General features: G+C 36.7%; 1 protein-coding gene across 6 annotated transcripts in view; it reads left to right on the top strand.

Moving 5' to 3' along the window:
- Positions 1–17,269, top strand: part of GPC5 (glypican 5) — a 1,360,202-nt gene that overhangs the window by 467,634 nt on the left and 875,299 nt on the right. Inside the window, exon 7 of one of the 6 annotated variants that reach the window (XM_032402779.1) lies at positions 13,950–14,348. The exons of the other annotated variants lie outside the window; for them this stretch is intronic. Within the exon in view, the coding sequence (XP_032258670.1) occupies positions 13,950–13,985 (36 nt within the window). The 3' untranslated portion in view covers positions 13,986–14,348. Of the gene's footprint in view, positions 1–13,949; positions 14,349–17,269 lie in introns of those variants that run through there. 6 annotated transcript variants of the gene reach the window in all.

Raw genomic sequence — 17,269 nt, 5'->3', positions numbered from 1 at the left:
TATAAGAAATTTTTCAAACCCTTTACCATGTTGGTTGAGTGACTCTAACAATTAGGTTTATTAATTTTCCTCTTACAGTTTGACATTCTTTATTGAAAAGAATGCTCCAAATGTTGACTAAGGAATCCTTTTGATAATGTCCCATCTTCCATTTTTTAACCTATTCTCTCCCGTTATTTTTTTGGTTCAAAATATAACCTCTTCTATGGAGAATCCTAGTTCTTTCCACTTCTGCGATCTGAGAGGCATTCTTTCAATGGGCTCTCAGAAACCTCTTCGATATAGTGAGCAATAAACTCCGTACTGTCAGTATGATGATTACAGTGGGGAGTTCTGTGAGGCTCATGTATAACATCAAAAAGCAAATCAGTAAAAGAAAATTCTATTACAGACCATGGTCTAAATCTGTAATTTTCTGATGATTTCCACAGAGAAAAAAATAACATTGATCTAACGTAGAGCACTAGATTTCTAAACTTTTTATCTGCTACACATTTCCATCAAGTTTTCTATGGAAGTCCAACATGAAAAACCCTAGCTGACATGGAGCTGTTCTCTCCACTTGAGCTCTATATTAATCCCACTGTGTTGGCCTGACCACTCCCCCCCCCCACACACACACAGGGAAAAAAAGACCAAAACAAAACCCATTAAATCTGAATTTTCAGCAGCTTAACTGAATCAAAGTTTATTTGTTGTGCCTATAAAGTCCAGCCTTGGTCAGGGTACCCTCTCCTATCTGTAAACTCTGGTCTTCCTAACACAAAACCTTGAGGTACACAAGGCAGAAGAAGAGAGAACATAAGAATGAGGCAGGGACTTTTTCCGACCTCAGCCCCAAGGTGGCACATGTCACTTCAACTCATGTCACTTAGTCAGACATTTTTACATGATCCCAACATAACTGGAAGTCCCTGAAATATCTGGAAGTGCATGAATATTTGCTGAGCATGAAATGTATGTTATAGACTCTCTTCTGCTTTCTCGGATGCCTCCTGACTCTTCTCCATGGGAACTCCTAATACTCTACATAGCATGATATAAAAGCACTGATCTCAGGGGGATGATGTCCCTAAGCTTCAAGCAATTCTTCATGAAATATTATTTTCCAATACCAAACTTTCCATAAAAAATCAGCTGTAAAGAATCCAATGTTTTATTTTCTGAAAGGGATTGAAATACAAAGATTTTGTGTATCAACAAAATGACAGTTGTATGCCTTGGATAGACTGCCTAGTGTGAGGTAAGGATGATGTCCTTTTTTAAAAAAAATTGCATCTCTCAAGGATATGACTGAATGGAGAACAGACTCAGGAAGTATGAACATACCCAAGATTTCCCTCTAAAATATTTCTGGGTCTTCAAAAAAAGTGAAAAGATTTCTGGGTCTTCTCTAATGAGGGAGTGTGTCCAGAAAATTTAAGACCTCAAGAGCAAAGATAGTGCCCTATTCAGCTTTCGCTCCTTCAAATACTGTCCTGAATTTGACACCTGCTGGGTTTTAAATTAAGTTTGGTTGACATGAAACAAAATCTTCAGCTGCCTGATAGAAAGTTCCCACAGTCCTTTTCTTTTTTTTTTTTTCTTTTTAAGATTTTATTTATTTATGTGACAGAGAGAGACACAGTGAGAGAGGGCATACAAGCAGGGGGAATGGGAGAGGGAGAAGCAGGCTTCCCGCGGAGCAGGGAGCCCGATGCAGGGCTCAATCCCAGGACCCTGGGATCATGACCTGAGCCGAAGGCAGACGCTTAACGACTGAGCCACCCAGGTGCCCCTCCCACGGTCCTTTTCTTCTGAATCTTATTCTCCCTTCGACATTTCCAATTTTTATTACAGATACCACAGTCATTTGGGCTTAACATTTTGGAGTTTCTATTGGGTCTTGCATATTCGTCTTTCAAATAATCATATGCCAAGGATTGTTGCCTCTGATTGATGTCTTTCTCTCAATTTTATTTCTGCAAATTAAGTCATTCACATATTAACTCACAAGGGAACTATTATAATGGCCTCCTAGCATCCAAACTCTCATCTTCCAATTGATAGTTCTGCCAGAATTGTGTCCTCTTAAAGCAGACTTTAGACCACATTTCTCTAAGTAGGTTCCCATAACACCCATCTACTAAGATGCTGCATGCAGGGAAATAGATATAGAAGAGTGTGTTTAGTAAATAACTTTATAAAATCTAGGTTAAATAAAGTTGAATAGAGTTTGCTTTTTGCTATTGCTATGTTAATATAAGAAATTTCTAAAAAAGCTTTGCAAATGCAAAATTTCTCAACATATTAAACAAAAGAATCTTTTCTAAGAGGTATTCTTTCAGAATTACCATTGACCAAACTTTCAGGGATTCCTCATTATTGATGAAATCATATTCAGGCTTAGAGGACTTTTCTAGTCTGTTCTCGCATCATTTCTTCACAGGTACTTTTTGCTCAGACCTGTTTGCGTTAATCAATTTGTGAATTCTTCTATTCCACGTCTTGGATCTTGCAACCCACTTCACAGTGTCTCTTTTGAAAATCTGAAACTCATTTATCATGAATAAGTCCTCCTCTTCTCTGCTGAGATTTACTGAAATTTCCTGGTCCTTACATATCATAGTCAGAAGTAATCTCTACACAGAGGGTTTCCATGTAAGGATGGAAGAGTTCTCCTTCAGTGGAATATTTACTATGTACCCAACAAATTACTAGGTATTTACATGTACTATTTTATTTAATCATCTCATCTATTCAATAAAGAAATATTAATCAACCCACTGTATAGATTGAAAAGTACTAAGATATGCAGTTAATGTCATATATGCAGATTTTCTCAACTATTACCTAGGGAAGCTGCAATTTAAAGAAAACATAAATACCTCCAAAACTTCCTTGAGTTGCTTACACTATATTCCATATAATTTTGTTTTTATTTCTTTTGTGACGTTTAATGTGCTCTACCATGTATCACTGTAATTTATAGCTAGAAGTCATTCCCATTATACAGCAAGCTATAAGAAAACAGACACTGTATCTCATTAGATGTATAACTATAATTGCATATTATATAGCTGGATACATATTAATTGGAATTTGATCAATTTGGTTATGTTAGCTGCCCTTATGATGTTTTGTTTGCTTCTGAATGATGTACCATATTTTTTAATTCAAATTCATGTTAAAATATCTCTGGGAATCAGATTATATTGTATCACCTGTTGTATATATGTCCTCCCAAATGCCTGAACTGGGCTTCCCATGGACTCTCTTCTTGACACTCTTGCTCTTAGATAAGCTTCAGGATTTCAAGTTTATGAAGGAATTTACTTTAAAAATAACAAAAAACACTTCATAGCCTATGTCAGTATACCAAAAAGTAGGAGATTTTCTAAGTCTGTACCAAGTGGACAAAATCAGACAGAGGTTATAAGAAAGGTCAACAGTAATCCAGAGGCAGAACTTCAAAAAGTTAATTGAAAGCATTTTTACGTGTACCTTGCTCTGGGAACAGAAGTTAAGTACCATAAAGAATGGGTTAGGTATCAAGAAAGTCTCAAAAATTCTTTCTTTTGTAGGCTCAGGCATGACCCTGAGCAGTTATGCATTGCAGATTGCTCTCTAAATTATCATCTTGAGAGTAATGTTTGCTTTTAAATACATATTTTAATGTAACTGTATTCTGTGACTGATGTTGGCTGCCTCATAGTCACTGAAAATAGCAGTGCTTCATTTTTATCTTAAAAACTGGGTGTCTCGGGGTGCCTGGGTGGCTCAGTCGTTAAGCGTCTGCCTTCGGCTCAGGTCATGATCCCAGGGTCCTGGGATCGAGCCCCGCATCGGGCTCCCTGCTCCGTGGGAAGCCTGCTTCTCCCTCTCCCACTGCCCCTGCTTGTGTTCCCTCTCTCGCTGTGCCTCTCTGTCAAATAAATAAAATCTTAAAAACAAAACAAAACAAAACAAAACTGGGTGTCTCCCAGGGTCAAACTTGGGATGTAAGTCTTATCTCAAAACAGACTAGATGGCAGCTGAAGAATTTATACTGACTCCTGGGCAAGCAGTACTCTCTTTTTGGTCCATAAACATAAGGGTGTCTAGAAGTGATTTAGATCATTAAGTAGGTGCTTGATCCTACTCACTCATCAGGAAAAATAAAGATCAAATGTTGAGAGTCCCCATATTCTCTGGAGAGGCAAATGAAACCCAGATGTTCTCAACTCCTACAAGTTTTGGGATCACACCTCACTTCAAGCGAATGGGGCAGTATTCCAAAACCCACCACTGTTGACCACAGATCTGTCAGGTTCTTGCCTTCAAACAATTTATGGAAATTTTTGAGAAATATATCAGTGGATTAAATTCTGTTCTTCTTACAGCTTTTGACTTGTCGCAGTGTTCTTGGCAATACAAGAGTGCTTCATTCTGTAGGTCAACTTTCGCCATCTTAAATCAGACTTTTTTAGGGGCGCCTGGGTGGCTCAGTCGTTAAGCGTCTGCCTTCGGCTCAGGTCATGATCCCAGGGTCCTGGGATCGAGCCCCGCATCGGGCTCCCTGCTCCGCGGGAAGCCTGCTTCTCCCTCTCCCATTCCCATTCTTGTGTTCCTGCTCTCGCTGTCTCTCTGTCAAATAAATAAATAAAATCTTTAAAAAAAAAAAAAAATCAGACTTTTTTAGAATGTTACTGTCTTTGTGTCTTTGTCCCAAGTAAAACCATGGGCTTTTCTCTTAGTTCCTCAGAGCAGATTTAATTTCAGGCTCTAATATTGTTATTATGTTCTCCGGGGTTTAACTATACCCAGGAATGCTTTAGATGATGTCTTCCAATTCCCATTCCCAAGAATAAAAGTATTTTCTATCACTCCCATCTAACATCATCTTCTTCTGTAGCTAAAATAACCTGTACAAAAGCAATTTTAAGCAACAAAATAATAGTTACCTTTTCTGTTATTAGCCAGAGAGGCTTATCACCTCCCTGTCTCAAACCTTTTTATTTTAGATTTAGATAGTTATTTACTCTTCTTTATTCATAAGTCTCATTAATGTGTGTTTTTCCCAAAGAAACAAATTGTCACTTCTCCCCATCAGGTTCATTCATTTGTTCAAGAAAACAATATGTTGAACTCCTCTTCTTTGACAAGGATTTTGAAAATTCAGTGTAGGAGGAATGGTGAATATGAATCAGGTGATAACATGTATGATTGCAACTCGGTTATACATTATGAAGGAAGGGGATGTGGTACTATACGACTACCTAACTAACTGAGGAAGTCATCCTGGCCTGAAAGATAATTAGGGGTTTATTAGGCAAAAAAGAAAGTGGCATAGCAGAGAGTACCAAAAAGCAGAAAAGGGAGAGGAAGAGAAAGAGAGAGTGAGAGAGAGAGCCCAAGTGCATGTAATGTGCGATGAGAAATGTGGAACTATAAAGACTGAAAGAAAAGCAGTGTGATCTGAGCTCAGAGTACATGGTGAGGAATGGGTTGGCTGATACTGGAAGTAGGCAGGAGTAGGACCACACATGGCCCGGTAGTAGGTGGTAAATGGTTTATGTCTATCAAAGAATAAAAAGTCATACAGGATTTTAAGTTGAAGCATGAATCAACTAGATTTGCATTTGAAAAAAAAATCCAGTAGACAGTCAGTAGAGTAGATTGCATGGAAGCTGAGAAAACCCAAGAAACTATTTAGTGGATTCTAGCAGCCATTTATAAGAGTATTGTGGACTAGGATAGTGAAAAAAAGGAGATAGGTGGGTGTAAAAGCCATGTAAGAAGTAAACTTGTTTGAATTGATCATTTGGCCCTGAGAAGGGTATGGCAACATGACAGGAAAGCTGCTAGGTGTCTGGCCTACACAACTAGACTGATAGTGGTAGAGTTTCCCCCCAAAAAATCAACAGGATAAAACCAATACATGAAAAGGAGCATTAGTTTACTCTTGAATATGTGAAGTTTGGAAAGGTTTTCAGAGTTGATATCAGGTAGAAAATTGATTTTGCTGGTTTAAACTTCAAAGGATAAGTCTGAGTTAGAGATATAAACTGTGTCATTATCAACCAATGGGGAGATACTAGATTTCATAGTTGTGGATGAAATTTTCTAAGGTAATAATATAAAGTGACAGGAGAATTGGGTGTAGGACTGAGCATTGAGGAAGACACCCAACTTGTAATATGGCCAATTAGAGAAGGCTCGGCCTCTGCAGGGAGGCAGAAAGATCAACCAAAGATTCAGGTGAATTTAGGTTTTCACTGCCAGAAAAAAACAAGGAACAAAAAAAACGGTTTCATCTGTCTACTTATCAATCTATCTAAACAAATATTCATATCATGGTTACAATGTTCCATGTACTGTTCTAAATTCTTTACAATTGTTATCTTACTTAATTTGAAATAGTATTCCCCCTATTTCCTACCCTATCTCTACTTTCCTATGCCAACAACTTTTAGTCATCTAGGTATAAAAGTTTTAGACATAATGGCAATTGTATTAACTAGGATAAGCAAACTACTATATTAAACAATATCCACATCTCTGTGGCTTATCATAATAAGTTTATGTCTCACTATAATATCCAGTGAAGGCAGCTCATAGGGATTTTCACTGAAGAGTCATTTAGGGATGTAGGCTTCTTCCATTACATGACTCCCCCCACTTCTCTATGTTAATGGAGTTCCCTCCATTCAGCTAGTGGGTAGGGAATGGGCAAACTTAATCACACAAGAGGTTTTAATGGGATCAGCTTGGAAGTCACCTAGAGCAATTCTTCCCATTTCCCATTAACCAAAACTCAACAATATGGTCACTTAACTGCAAGGGAGGCTGAGAAAAGTGGTTTCACTATGTGTCTAGGAGGGGAAAAATTAGTTTTAATGACCACAAAATATTATTTCTGCCACAGAAATCTAGCCAAAGTTAAAAAACCTTGTAACAAAAGTATGTTTATTTATTTTTATTTTTCTTAAACCGTGCAGTCTTATTACAGAAATCAGTTCACATAAGGGGATGCACCCAGCATGTTCCACTGTCTAGAGAAAATAGAAAACAAATACTTACCTCATTACTTTAGGACTTTCTTTGCTCCAGGATCTCAAATAATACCATAGATGTCTCTCCTGCAATTGGCTTGGGTTTCTTAGAAATGAGACAGAAGGGAACACATTTAAGTCATGGAAGTCAATTTATTTGGAAGTCTGCATGCTGTCCTTATGGGACCTGGGGAGCCATCTACTCAGCAGCCTGGGGATGAATTCCATTGCAACTTTGACATTTTCCAAGCCAGTAGTCCATTCTACCCTGGGTACCATCAGGACTCTCAAAATTATGCAAATTCAACCACTGGAAGCAAAAGCATCTTCTATACTGCTGATAACTTATCTGCTAAGCACAGTAGTGGAGAACTGCACCACACAGTGTTTCATTAAGCAGATGTGAATGCATTCTGGCTCATTCATTGCTGGCTTATTCATTTTACCCAGATGTATCTACAACAGAAGCAACACAATACATCTTATCTTCCCTAAACTAAATTACAATTTTTTGGTTATCACTGCTTCTCCATGACTATGATGCTTAGCAAACTCAGACAGTTGGGTCAATAATCATGTGACAACCATATCAAGTAAAGGTTCTCCATTGGTTTGAGAGTCCCTCTTTCTCCTAAGTTATTTTTGTTCAAATATCTTTACTCCGATTAACGTAAACACACTTTATATGATGGGAGAGAAAAAGTAGTACAACTATTTTTTTTTTCAAAATGTTAAAAATATTTTTTAAAATAAAGATCTATTTTTATGGGAAGTTTATTATTAGATTTAGCTCTGCTTCTACAGAAGAGCAAGTTCAGAAAGGGGCAAGGAAGTTAAAATCTATGGCATAATGCTGAAATCCTCACAGGTAAATGCCTTCATATTGATTTTTTATATGGGTTTGAAGATCTGTCATGAAGATCTATTGACTTACGTGGCTTATGATGGAGATTACAGATACTTTTTCCAGATTGTATTTCTCCACACAAGGTTTTACAAAAATATAGCTGGACTTGTTTTGAAAGATACATTAGGAGAGAAAAAGTGTATTTTCCAAGACTTGATATACAGAAACAGTGGGTTCAGTTCCTGACTTTAGTTCTAAATTGTATGTAGGTTTGTTTAGACTGAACAAGAGAAACACGTGTAAGTGGAAGTTAGAAAGATAAATCTGGGGGCACGGATGGGTAGCCAATACTTGAAAGACGTAGGGGATTGTGATATCTAGGCAACCCCCAGAGTCTAAGCACCTTCCATTCTTCTATAGTATGAGGGGATGAAGATACAACAGTACTTAGCCATAATCCAACTCCATTATATTGGCTGGATATCTGATACTTATTTGGGGTTATTTTATGAAATAAGAATTCTTGAGACCACTTTGAAATACAGTGGGAATCTGTGGAAACATCTGGAGCAAGCTCAGTCTGGATTTTCAGCAGCCCAGAGCTCAGGGATCTGTACTAAGTGCCTTCTAGCTAAGAGTTCTAGTGATTGGTGCCAGTTTACAAAATAGGGGCATGGCCATTGTCTAGTGGTCAATATTAAAGGAGTATTGTGTACAAAGAAGGTACAGGAATGGAAAATAAAAATTAAAGCATCTCAATTCTTTTTTTAAGAAAGGCACTTAATCTTTCCATAGTATAGTTTATCTATTTATATAATACTTGCTTCTTCCTTCCTTCAGTTTTCTATAAACAATTGACTACTGTAAACATGTAAAATGTTCAAATAAAATTTAAGTAATTTAATATTGCTATACATTGACTAAAAATTATATAAAGTACCTTTGCAATGAAAGTTTCCAGTTTTTTAAGTAACAATGAAAAAGAATATTACTATACTCAGTTTTCAATTTATTATAAATACACAAAAACATAGTGCCTGTAGCAGTTGAACTCTGAATTTTTTAAATGACTATCATCATTACTTAGATGTCACAACATTTTAGGAGTTAAATAAAAATGCAACTATTAGAAAGACCCCTGATTTTTGTCCTTGCCTTTCTGGTAATGCTTATCAATAAATATTTCTGTAATTATTCATAATAGAAACTTAGAAACTTGCTTCAAGCAATAAAAATGGAAAAATTGTATCTTAGTGGAGAAACCTGGTAGATACCACTTTGATTGAACAAGGTTAATTTTTATTAACCTTTTATTTTATTTAATTTTTATTTTAATTCCAGGATAGTTAGCATAGAGTGTTATGTTAGTTTCAGGTATATGATAGAGTGATTCAATAATTCAATAATTCTCTACATCATTATTATTCCAATACAAAAAGTTAGAAAAAAAGAAATTCTATTAAGGAATGCTGCTCTTATACAGAAGAAATTTCTGTGTTCATCTTTTATGCAGACTACCTTGTTATGGGATTATAACTACATATCCCTGGCCATGATTCCGACAGTGAATTAAGAATTGACAGCATTTATGGAACGGAAGCTATCTCAGAAGTAACTTATTTTAACTCTCTGCATATGGGGTACCTGGGTGGCTCAGTGAGTTAAGCGTCTGCCTTTAACTCTGGTCATGATCCCAGGGTCCTGGGATCAGGTCCCACATCAGTCTCCCTGCTCAGTGGGGAGTCTGCCAGACACCACTGCACATCTTACCAATATTCACTATTTTCATTCCCTAAACAGACCTTTGAGTTAGCTACTTTTCATTGTGCCTGGCATAGAGTCATCATGTTAATTATTTTTAACACAGGTTTAGGCAGGCAAACAACCTTACTGGATTTCCATTTTTAAAAGTTTGCTCTGGGATTTTAAAGGCTCCATTGGTTGGAGGGGAAGTGAGATTAGAGACAGAGGTTCTTTCAAAGACTCCAGCAGAAGAGACCACCGGTGTATGAGCGTATCAACCAGGGCTTTGTCACTGGAGCTGAAATGGGAGTTAATGGAGATATGGCTGACAGGAATTAATGCTTTATGGGACACATGAAATAAGGAAGCCGAAATGCTCCACCTCTGAAATCAGAAATTCTCAACCTCTCTTTTCTCCTTACAACTTTTCACCCACTGGTTCTACTACATCTGATTTTTTGGCTCTATTTAAACCTCTCATCCTTTAAGGTTTACACGGCCTTATATTATTTCTTTATCCATTCAGCCTAGATGCCACGGTCTGCCATTCATACATTGTTGGCAACGTTCTCAGCTCCGCTATCCTGTTGTTTCCTACCTGACAAACCCTTCTGGATCAATGCAGCTCTCTAAACCTGCGCTGCTAGAAAGTCTTGGAGAAAACCATGAAGCCATGCAAATTGGAGCAGATACACATGTTTGCATCCCATATCCTTTTCTCTCTCCTTCCTGTGAGAACACTAAGTGAGCCCCTCTTCTTCTCTGGGGCCAATTCATCCGTCTCCACATGCACTGGCCTTATGCATTAACTGTTTTTTGCCATCAATATTTTCCTATACTGAGCTTTTTTTTTTCCTTTTTGGACATACCAAAGTTCTCTCTAAGCCCTAATGCAATCTTCCCTCAGCTCTTTATTTCCCATCAATTTTGAGCCTGTCTCTATCTTCCCCTTCCAACCAAGCTGTTGAATCTTGGTTATGCTATCTTTTCTCAAGATTATGTCCTAGGTCCTCTCTCTTCTCAGTCTCTTTGGCATTTCTGGACAGCATTCTCCTCCCTGTGACCTCCCAGGGGGATTGAAATCTTTACAGGTCTACGCTGGTGCCTCAGAAGTACAAGTGTGGCCACAATAGAATTCTCACATTAGCTCCAATGTTAGTGTGTGGGGAGGGATCGTGTTTTATCCAGGTCTCTGTCTAGTGTCCAGTGCCTGGCTCAGAGTGGGAACTTGATACACATTTCTTGAATCACTTGAGTAAAGAAAATAAATAAATTTCAGTGCTAAAGCCCAAGAGTCATATTCATTTGCAATTTGATTGACAACAGATGTGATTTGCATGCATATTTTCTAGAACATCTCCTTGGTAAAGCAAGGCAAAGTTATAATCTTAATCTTGTTTAGGTATGTTTTCAACTTCCTCTTTCCTATGAAGATTGATTTCATTATGTACCTGACTTTTTAAAGCACGCTTTCTACCCAGAATACTGTGGCTATTCTAAAATTTGGTCTCTACCTTTAATTTCAAAATAGACTTAATTCCTCTATATCTTTACTTGCTACCTGTCTAGTCATAGTCATTTTATCATTTAACCTGGTGCAAACAGTCCATCAGGTTTCTAACAAGAGAACAATGACACAAAAAATGGAAATCTATACCAAGAACAGGTCCTATATCAACCTTTTCTGATTAATTCTCCCTTTCCTCTCAATGTCTTAACTCATCCTGACTGAATCAATCAAAAAGCTATTACTTTCATACTTGGAAGTGTTGCTTTCAAAATCAATAAAAACACAGTTCATTTTTAATATGCAATATATTACAAAAGGGAAAATTCCCATTTACTTGAGGTGGAAATTTATGAAAAAAAATGTATGGTTGTTGGAAATCTTGTTGGCTATATATATATATATATATATATATATATATATATATATCTTCATCACAGGCTGTGTATTTCATTTCATTTAAGATTTTCATCACTATTAACTTTATGTATATTTTATGTGCATAATATATGATTTAAAAGAAACAATGGGTTGCTTTATGGTGAATTGTTGCTCACATCTTATGCGTCCGAATTGTAGGCACAGAATGAGTCAGCTTCTTCTGTAGAGCTCTGGCTACAATAGCTAATTCTGTATTGAAAAATTACATGAGCCATCCAAAGATGTGCGTGAAGTTCTTCATGGGGCCATTGAAAACAGCTAGCTGCATAATGATAAATAATCATATTCACTAGTAAGTAATAAATAGAAGCTCTGGCTTCTATTTGAGAATGATTAATTGGATTATACATCTGTACTTAGGAATATCTACTTTCTGATACGCTTCAATCACCATTCATCTGTATTTCTGTAGTAATTATGTATGTTTGTAATAAAGACCATGACTAAAGTCAATTTATGTGTGAGATTCTTTTATCCCTTGTTATTTATTTCATTTGAAAATATGTAATCTGGTATGAGATTATATAATCATTTATAAAACAGAGTACTTGCTTAACAGAATACCTCAGTATCAGATTATGTCAGTAAAATGAGCATTATATTGTATAATGCAATTTATTATTTTGGTATGTACTGTATTTATTATTGTATTACTATAACCTTTATTATTGGTCATCTCATGAACTTTCTGTATTCTTTCTTTGAATGTGATCACATGGTCATGGAAGAAAAGTTTTTAGATCATCAGAAATTGACAGTTTTCAATGTAGTATGTGTGCTTAGTATAAGAGAGAATTGAATTTGGTATATGGGTGATGGATGAAGTTTTACTGAGTGATGGATAACTGCTCATTCTGTTAATGGCATTCCATCTATCAGCTACTTTTAATATGGTTGATCACAAGATGTTGCTGACTCAATTTTTGTGGATTAACTGAGGTGAAAGTGATACCTGTTTGAAGTTTCCCTAATACAAAATTTCTCCTCTTGGGAGTAGGATGGATTATATTATCTGTCGAGATGCTTTTCCATGTGAGTTCTTTACTGTCAACTTTCTTGTTTCCTCAACCATATCTTTTCTGTATTAGATGAAATAGAGCTTTATATTGTTAAATGATTTTTCCATGTCATGGAAAATTTATGTCTCCTAATCTGCATTTCTTCTTACAAGTTACAAGTGGGAAATAACTTAAAAAAAAAAAAAATAAGGTGATTTCCTGGTTCTCTGTGGCAGAGTAAGCTCCCTACAGTCCGTCCTTCACATTGATTTCAACTAAAATCTTGAAAATACAATAAACAACTAACTGAAGTCTCTGAAAAGTAAACAGAAGTAGGAGGATTATGAAATGCAGTCAAAATTTGGAGAGGCAGCCTGTGCTGTTGTTGCTTATTGTTTTTCTCTCAGAACAAAACAAAATCAACAGCAACAAAACAAAGAAAATAGATATTATGAGAGAAACAGTAAAACAATAAAAAACAGGTTAGAATTATCAGAAAAAGAATAAAAAAGAATTAAATTTAAATGACCAAATTTTAAAAAGGAATAAAACATAACCAAGGAACAAGATACTATAAATATAGTTTATAATTCATTTGTTTGCATTTGTTGTGTTTGTATTTATTGACTCTTCTTTAAAAAATTTTTGGATCGGGCGCCTGGGTGGCTCAGTCGTTAAGCGTCTGCCTTCGGCTCAGGTCATGATCCCAGGGTCCTGGGATCGAGCCCCGCATCGGGCTCCCTGCTCCCCGGTGAGCAGGGAGCCTGCTTCTCCCTCTCCCACTCTGCCTGCTTGTGTTCCCTCTCTCCTGTCTCTCTCTCTCTCGTCAAATAAATAAATAAAATCTTTAAAAAAAAAAATTTGGATCTCTTTTTTTGGCATATTTCTTCTAAATATTATTAAATTGAGTATTGCTTTCTAATATTACTAGAAAATATTTTAAAAATAAATGATCATTTATTTTTGTTGATAGGGCAGATACATTTTTCTAGTCATTAGTTTTACAATTTTACCTGTATCTTTAATTTCCCCCATTACTCTTAAGACAATATCTAATAGCTCTTCACTATGAGTGACAATAAAATTAGACTAGGTGCTATTTCTTAATTTCTCTACTACTTCACTATTCAATTTTTGTAACTGGATATTTATTAATACTTTATTTTGTACTGTTTAATATGCTTATATTATTATGGGTGAATTGTGAGCTTTAAAAATACTGAGTTATTCTCAGCTGTAATATATGAGACAACCAGCTTGTTGGGGTGCATGCTCTCTTTCTCTCTTTGTCTCTCCATCCCCCCCTCTAATTTTTGAAGTTGGATCATTTGTACATTGTCAGAACTGACAACAAAATGTGTTTTTACATTTTCTACGCCATTTTCCCCTTAAATTTACAGATGAATGCCTCTCCTAAGGATGAATATTTCTCCTAAGCAGCACTAGGTTGACTGAAGTTTGTTCTCCAGCTAATTCCTCAAGAAGATTGTTGGGGAATAGAAAATTTTTATTTACCCTTCAGCATTCTTCTGGCTGATCTAAAAATTAAATTGACACGAGACAGATTAACAGGTGAAAATCAAATGTAATTACATGTATATGGGGAATCCACATAAGCCTGAGATTCCCAAGATGGGTAAAATGAGGTACATATGTCATTCTGGACTAAGGGGCAGAGGATAGGGGTCTGGGTCTTCAAAGGGAAGAAAGGCAACTCATTGGAAGAATGGAAAGAATACATGTTTGGTAAACAAGTATTTGCTGGGCAGTGCAGAAATGATGGGACGTAGAGGACTTTGATCAAATAGGTCTTGCTAAATTCCTTCCTGTCTACCACAGCTAATTCATATGTTGTTGTAATTATGTACGGTGATAGTTCCCTTTTTGGAACAGGTCCTCTATCTAAATACTTTTTGGCAACTAGCAGGGAGGAGAAAAAGAAAAACTTGAGTCTTCTGTGTCGTAAAATTAATCAGCTGGAAATAATCTACATGCCAAAGAGATACATTTTGGGGTAGCAAATTTTGTTACCCTACAAGATCTTACTCTAAACAATGTTCCCTGAATTTATGGGTGATCATAACTGTAAGCTTTATTAATTGATGATTATCTTGGGAAGATAAAGATAAAGCAATTGGCTTTTTTCTCTTCTTGATTAACTTGGAGATAGTTCCATATTCTGGTATCAACTTTTTGTGTGGAAAACTCTGATATCCCCTTGATTTTCCTTTCTTATAAGTGACCTTTGTATTAAACTTCCCAAATAATGCTTTCTCATTCATGAAAGTCCAATTACTATACAAGGATTTATCTTGGAGTTATATATAGACACATATATTTATATATATATATATATGGTCTATCTTGGCCCAACATCGACAATTTTTTTAATTGCTTTATCTTCTATATTTCTGTTTCATTGGAAGGATGAAGAGGATTCATTTTGGTTTTTTTCTCTCACCATTTTTCTTTATGATTTTTTTTTTTTTTTAAAGATTTTATTTATTTATCTGACAGAGAGAACAAGTAGGCAGAGAGACAGGCAGAGGGAGAGGGAGAAGCAGGCTCCCTGCTGAGCAGGGAGCCCGATGCGGGGCTCGATCCCAGGACCCTGGGATCATGACCTGAGCCGAAGGCAGCCACTTAACCGGCTGAGCCACCCAGGCGCCCCTTTCTTTATGATTTTTACTTTCTTTGGGGTCCAATCTTTCTTTTTTTCTTTGTAATTTCATTTTTTTCTAAAACGATTTCATTGATAATCCTATTTCTTCCATGAATCCTACTAGTTTCAGTTTCACTCACTGGCTATCTCTTCCCCAAGGTCTTGTATTTCACTTCATCGGTCTTTATATGTTTTACATTGTTAACATTTATGTTGCCATGTATGAATGTTCTTTGGATTTTTCATCTGTTTTATAGTAATAGGTTTCTGATGATTAAGAGAGTTGATACGTTCTTTTAAAATCTTTGATCTTACAATATTTTTCATGGATGCTAAGCCAATTCCTTTGTTATTCCTCATATAGAAATGTTGAATTTCCTTGACTAGGTAATAGCAGAAGTTTCTTGCAGAAAGTGGGAAACAAGTTATGGAATTTGTGCAAGCACGGTAGCCCAAGGGTTCTCTCATTGTTTGCTATAATGAAAAACTGTTGCCTTGTGTTTGGGGCTATTATAGAGCCACTGCCGTTCTAATTCCTGGAACCCAAACTGGTTTGGAACGGTTTCCATTTATAGGCTTATCTTCTTCTGTTTCCTGCTGCCCTGCCACGAGTGTACAAACTTTTTATTATTTCCACCCCCCCCAGAATGATTCACTCAGTGTTAGCAGTTATATGTTTATGCGTTTTCTGAGATTTTTCCATTGAGTGTTTTGCTCAGTATTCTCTCTCCACTTTTCTGAGGACTCCTGTCCTGTTAGCTCTTAACTCTGCTACAGCATTTTTAACACTGATTGCGACCTTCTCCTCTGGGCTCATAGATTTGTTTGTGGATTTCTAGTGATCTACCACTGCTGGGTCCCTCATCCTTTTAGTTGTTTCTTCTATCAAAACCTGACTTCCCTAGGCTGCTGCTTACTCAGTTCAGAATTGTTTGTGACAGCATGTTGCATGATTTGTTGGAATGAGGGGTCTTTCTTTGTCTCATGCTCTTGTTGAAAATAATGTGTATAGTTTTTATTTTTGTTTTTTTCCTTCTTGTTTCTAGGAGAAGTAAGATGATTTAGAACTAAGGTGCTGCTGTGGAAATATAAAAATCTTTGCACATCTTTAAACGATAGAAATATTTAAATGTACCGTTACTCCATATGCATCTACATCTACCTCTTTTCAGAAAATTTAGTTTGTTTTAGGTTTTATTCTTTTACATGATTACATGTGAAATACAATTTCAAAAAATAATAAATTAAAAATTATCTACACTCTTTTATGGGGAAGTACTGAAGCCCAATATATTCAGAAGATTTTTGGGGGGTTCCTCATTTCTGAGTACTTCCCTGTATTACATATCTGACTGGATTACCTGCATAGGTGCAGAATTATCCCTGGCCCCTCAGATACTACGTTACATAGCAGGCTCGGTAAGTCTGGTGAATGGACAGCAGATGTCACTGTTGAATGAAATGAGCCATTCATTCTACTAATCCCATCCTTTCTGTTCTGGAAGTGCCTTTCCAGGGTCCAATCCTGGGGTTTACTGATAAAGAGAAAAAAAAAAATTAAAATTAAACTCAGAACCCTGAGTCAGTTTCATAACTTGGCTTGGCACCTTAGGGCATGGGATGTAAGCCAGCTTTGCAATTAACTGAACTTCTTCATTTGAAATTAAAGCACACTTTTCAGAGTTTACTCTTGCATAGTGGAAAATGATTTATGGTATTAGAATTCTGAATTCTTGGGGCACCTGGGTGGCTCAGATGGTTAAGCGTCTGCCTTCAGCTCAGGTCATGATCCCAGGGTCCTGGGATCGAGCCCCGCATCGGGCTCCTGGCTCAGTAGGGAGCCTGCTTCTCCTTCTGCCTCTGCCTCTCCCCCTGCTCATGCTCACTCTCTCTCTCTATCTCTGTGTCTCAAATGAATAAATAAAATCTTTTTTTTTTTTTAAAGATTTTTTATTTATTTATTTGAGAGAGAGAGAATGAGAGAGAGCAAGCACATGAGAGGGGGGAGGGTCAGAGGGAGAAGCAGACTCCCTGCCGAGCAGGGAGCCCAATGCGGGA

Source organism: Phoca vitulina, unplaced genomic scaffold (assembly GCF_004348235.1).
Source record: "Phoca vitulina isolate PV1807 unplaced genomic scaffold, GSC_HSeal_1.0 scaffold5, whole genome shotgun sequence".
Classification (NCBI taxonomy): domain Eukaryota; kingdom Metazoa; phylum Chordata; class Mammalia; order Carnivora; family Phocidae; genus Phoca; species Phoca vitulina.
This window is presented reverse-complemented; position numbering and strand designations above follow the sequence as displayed.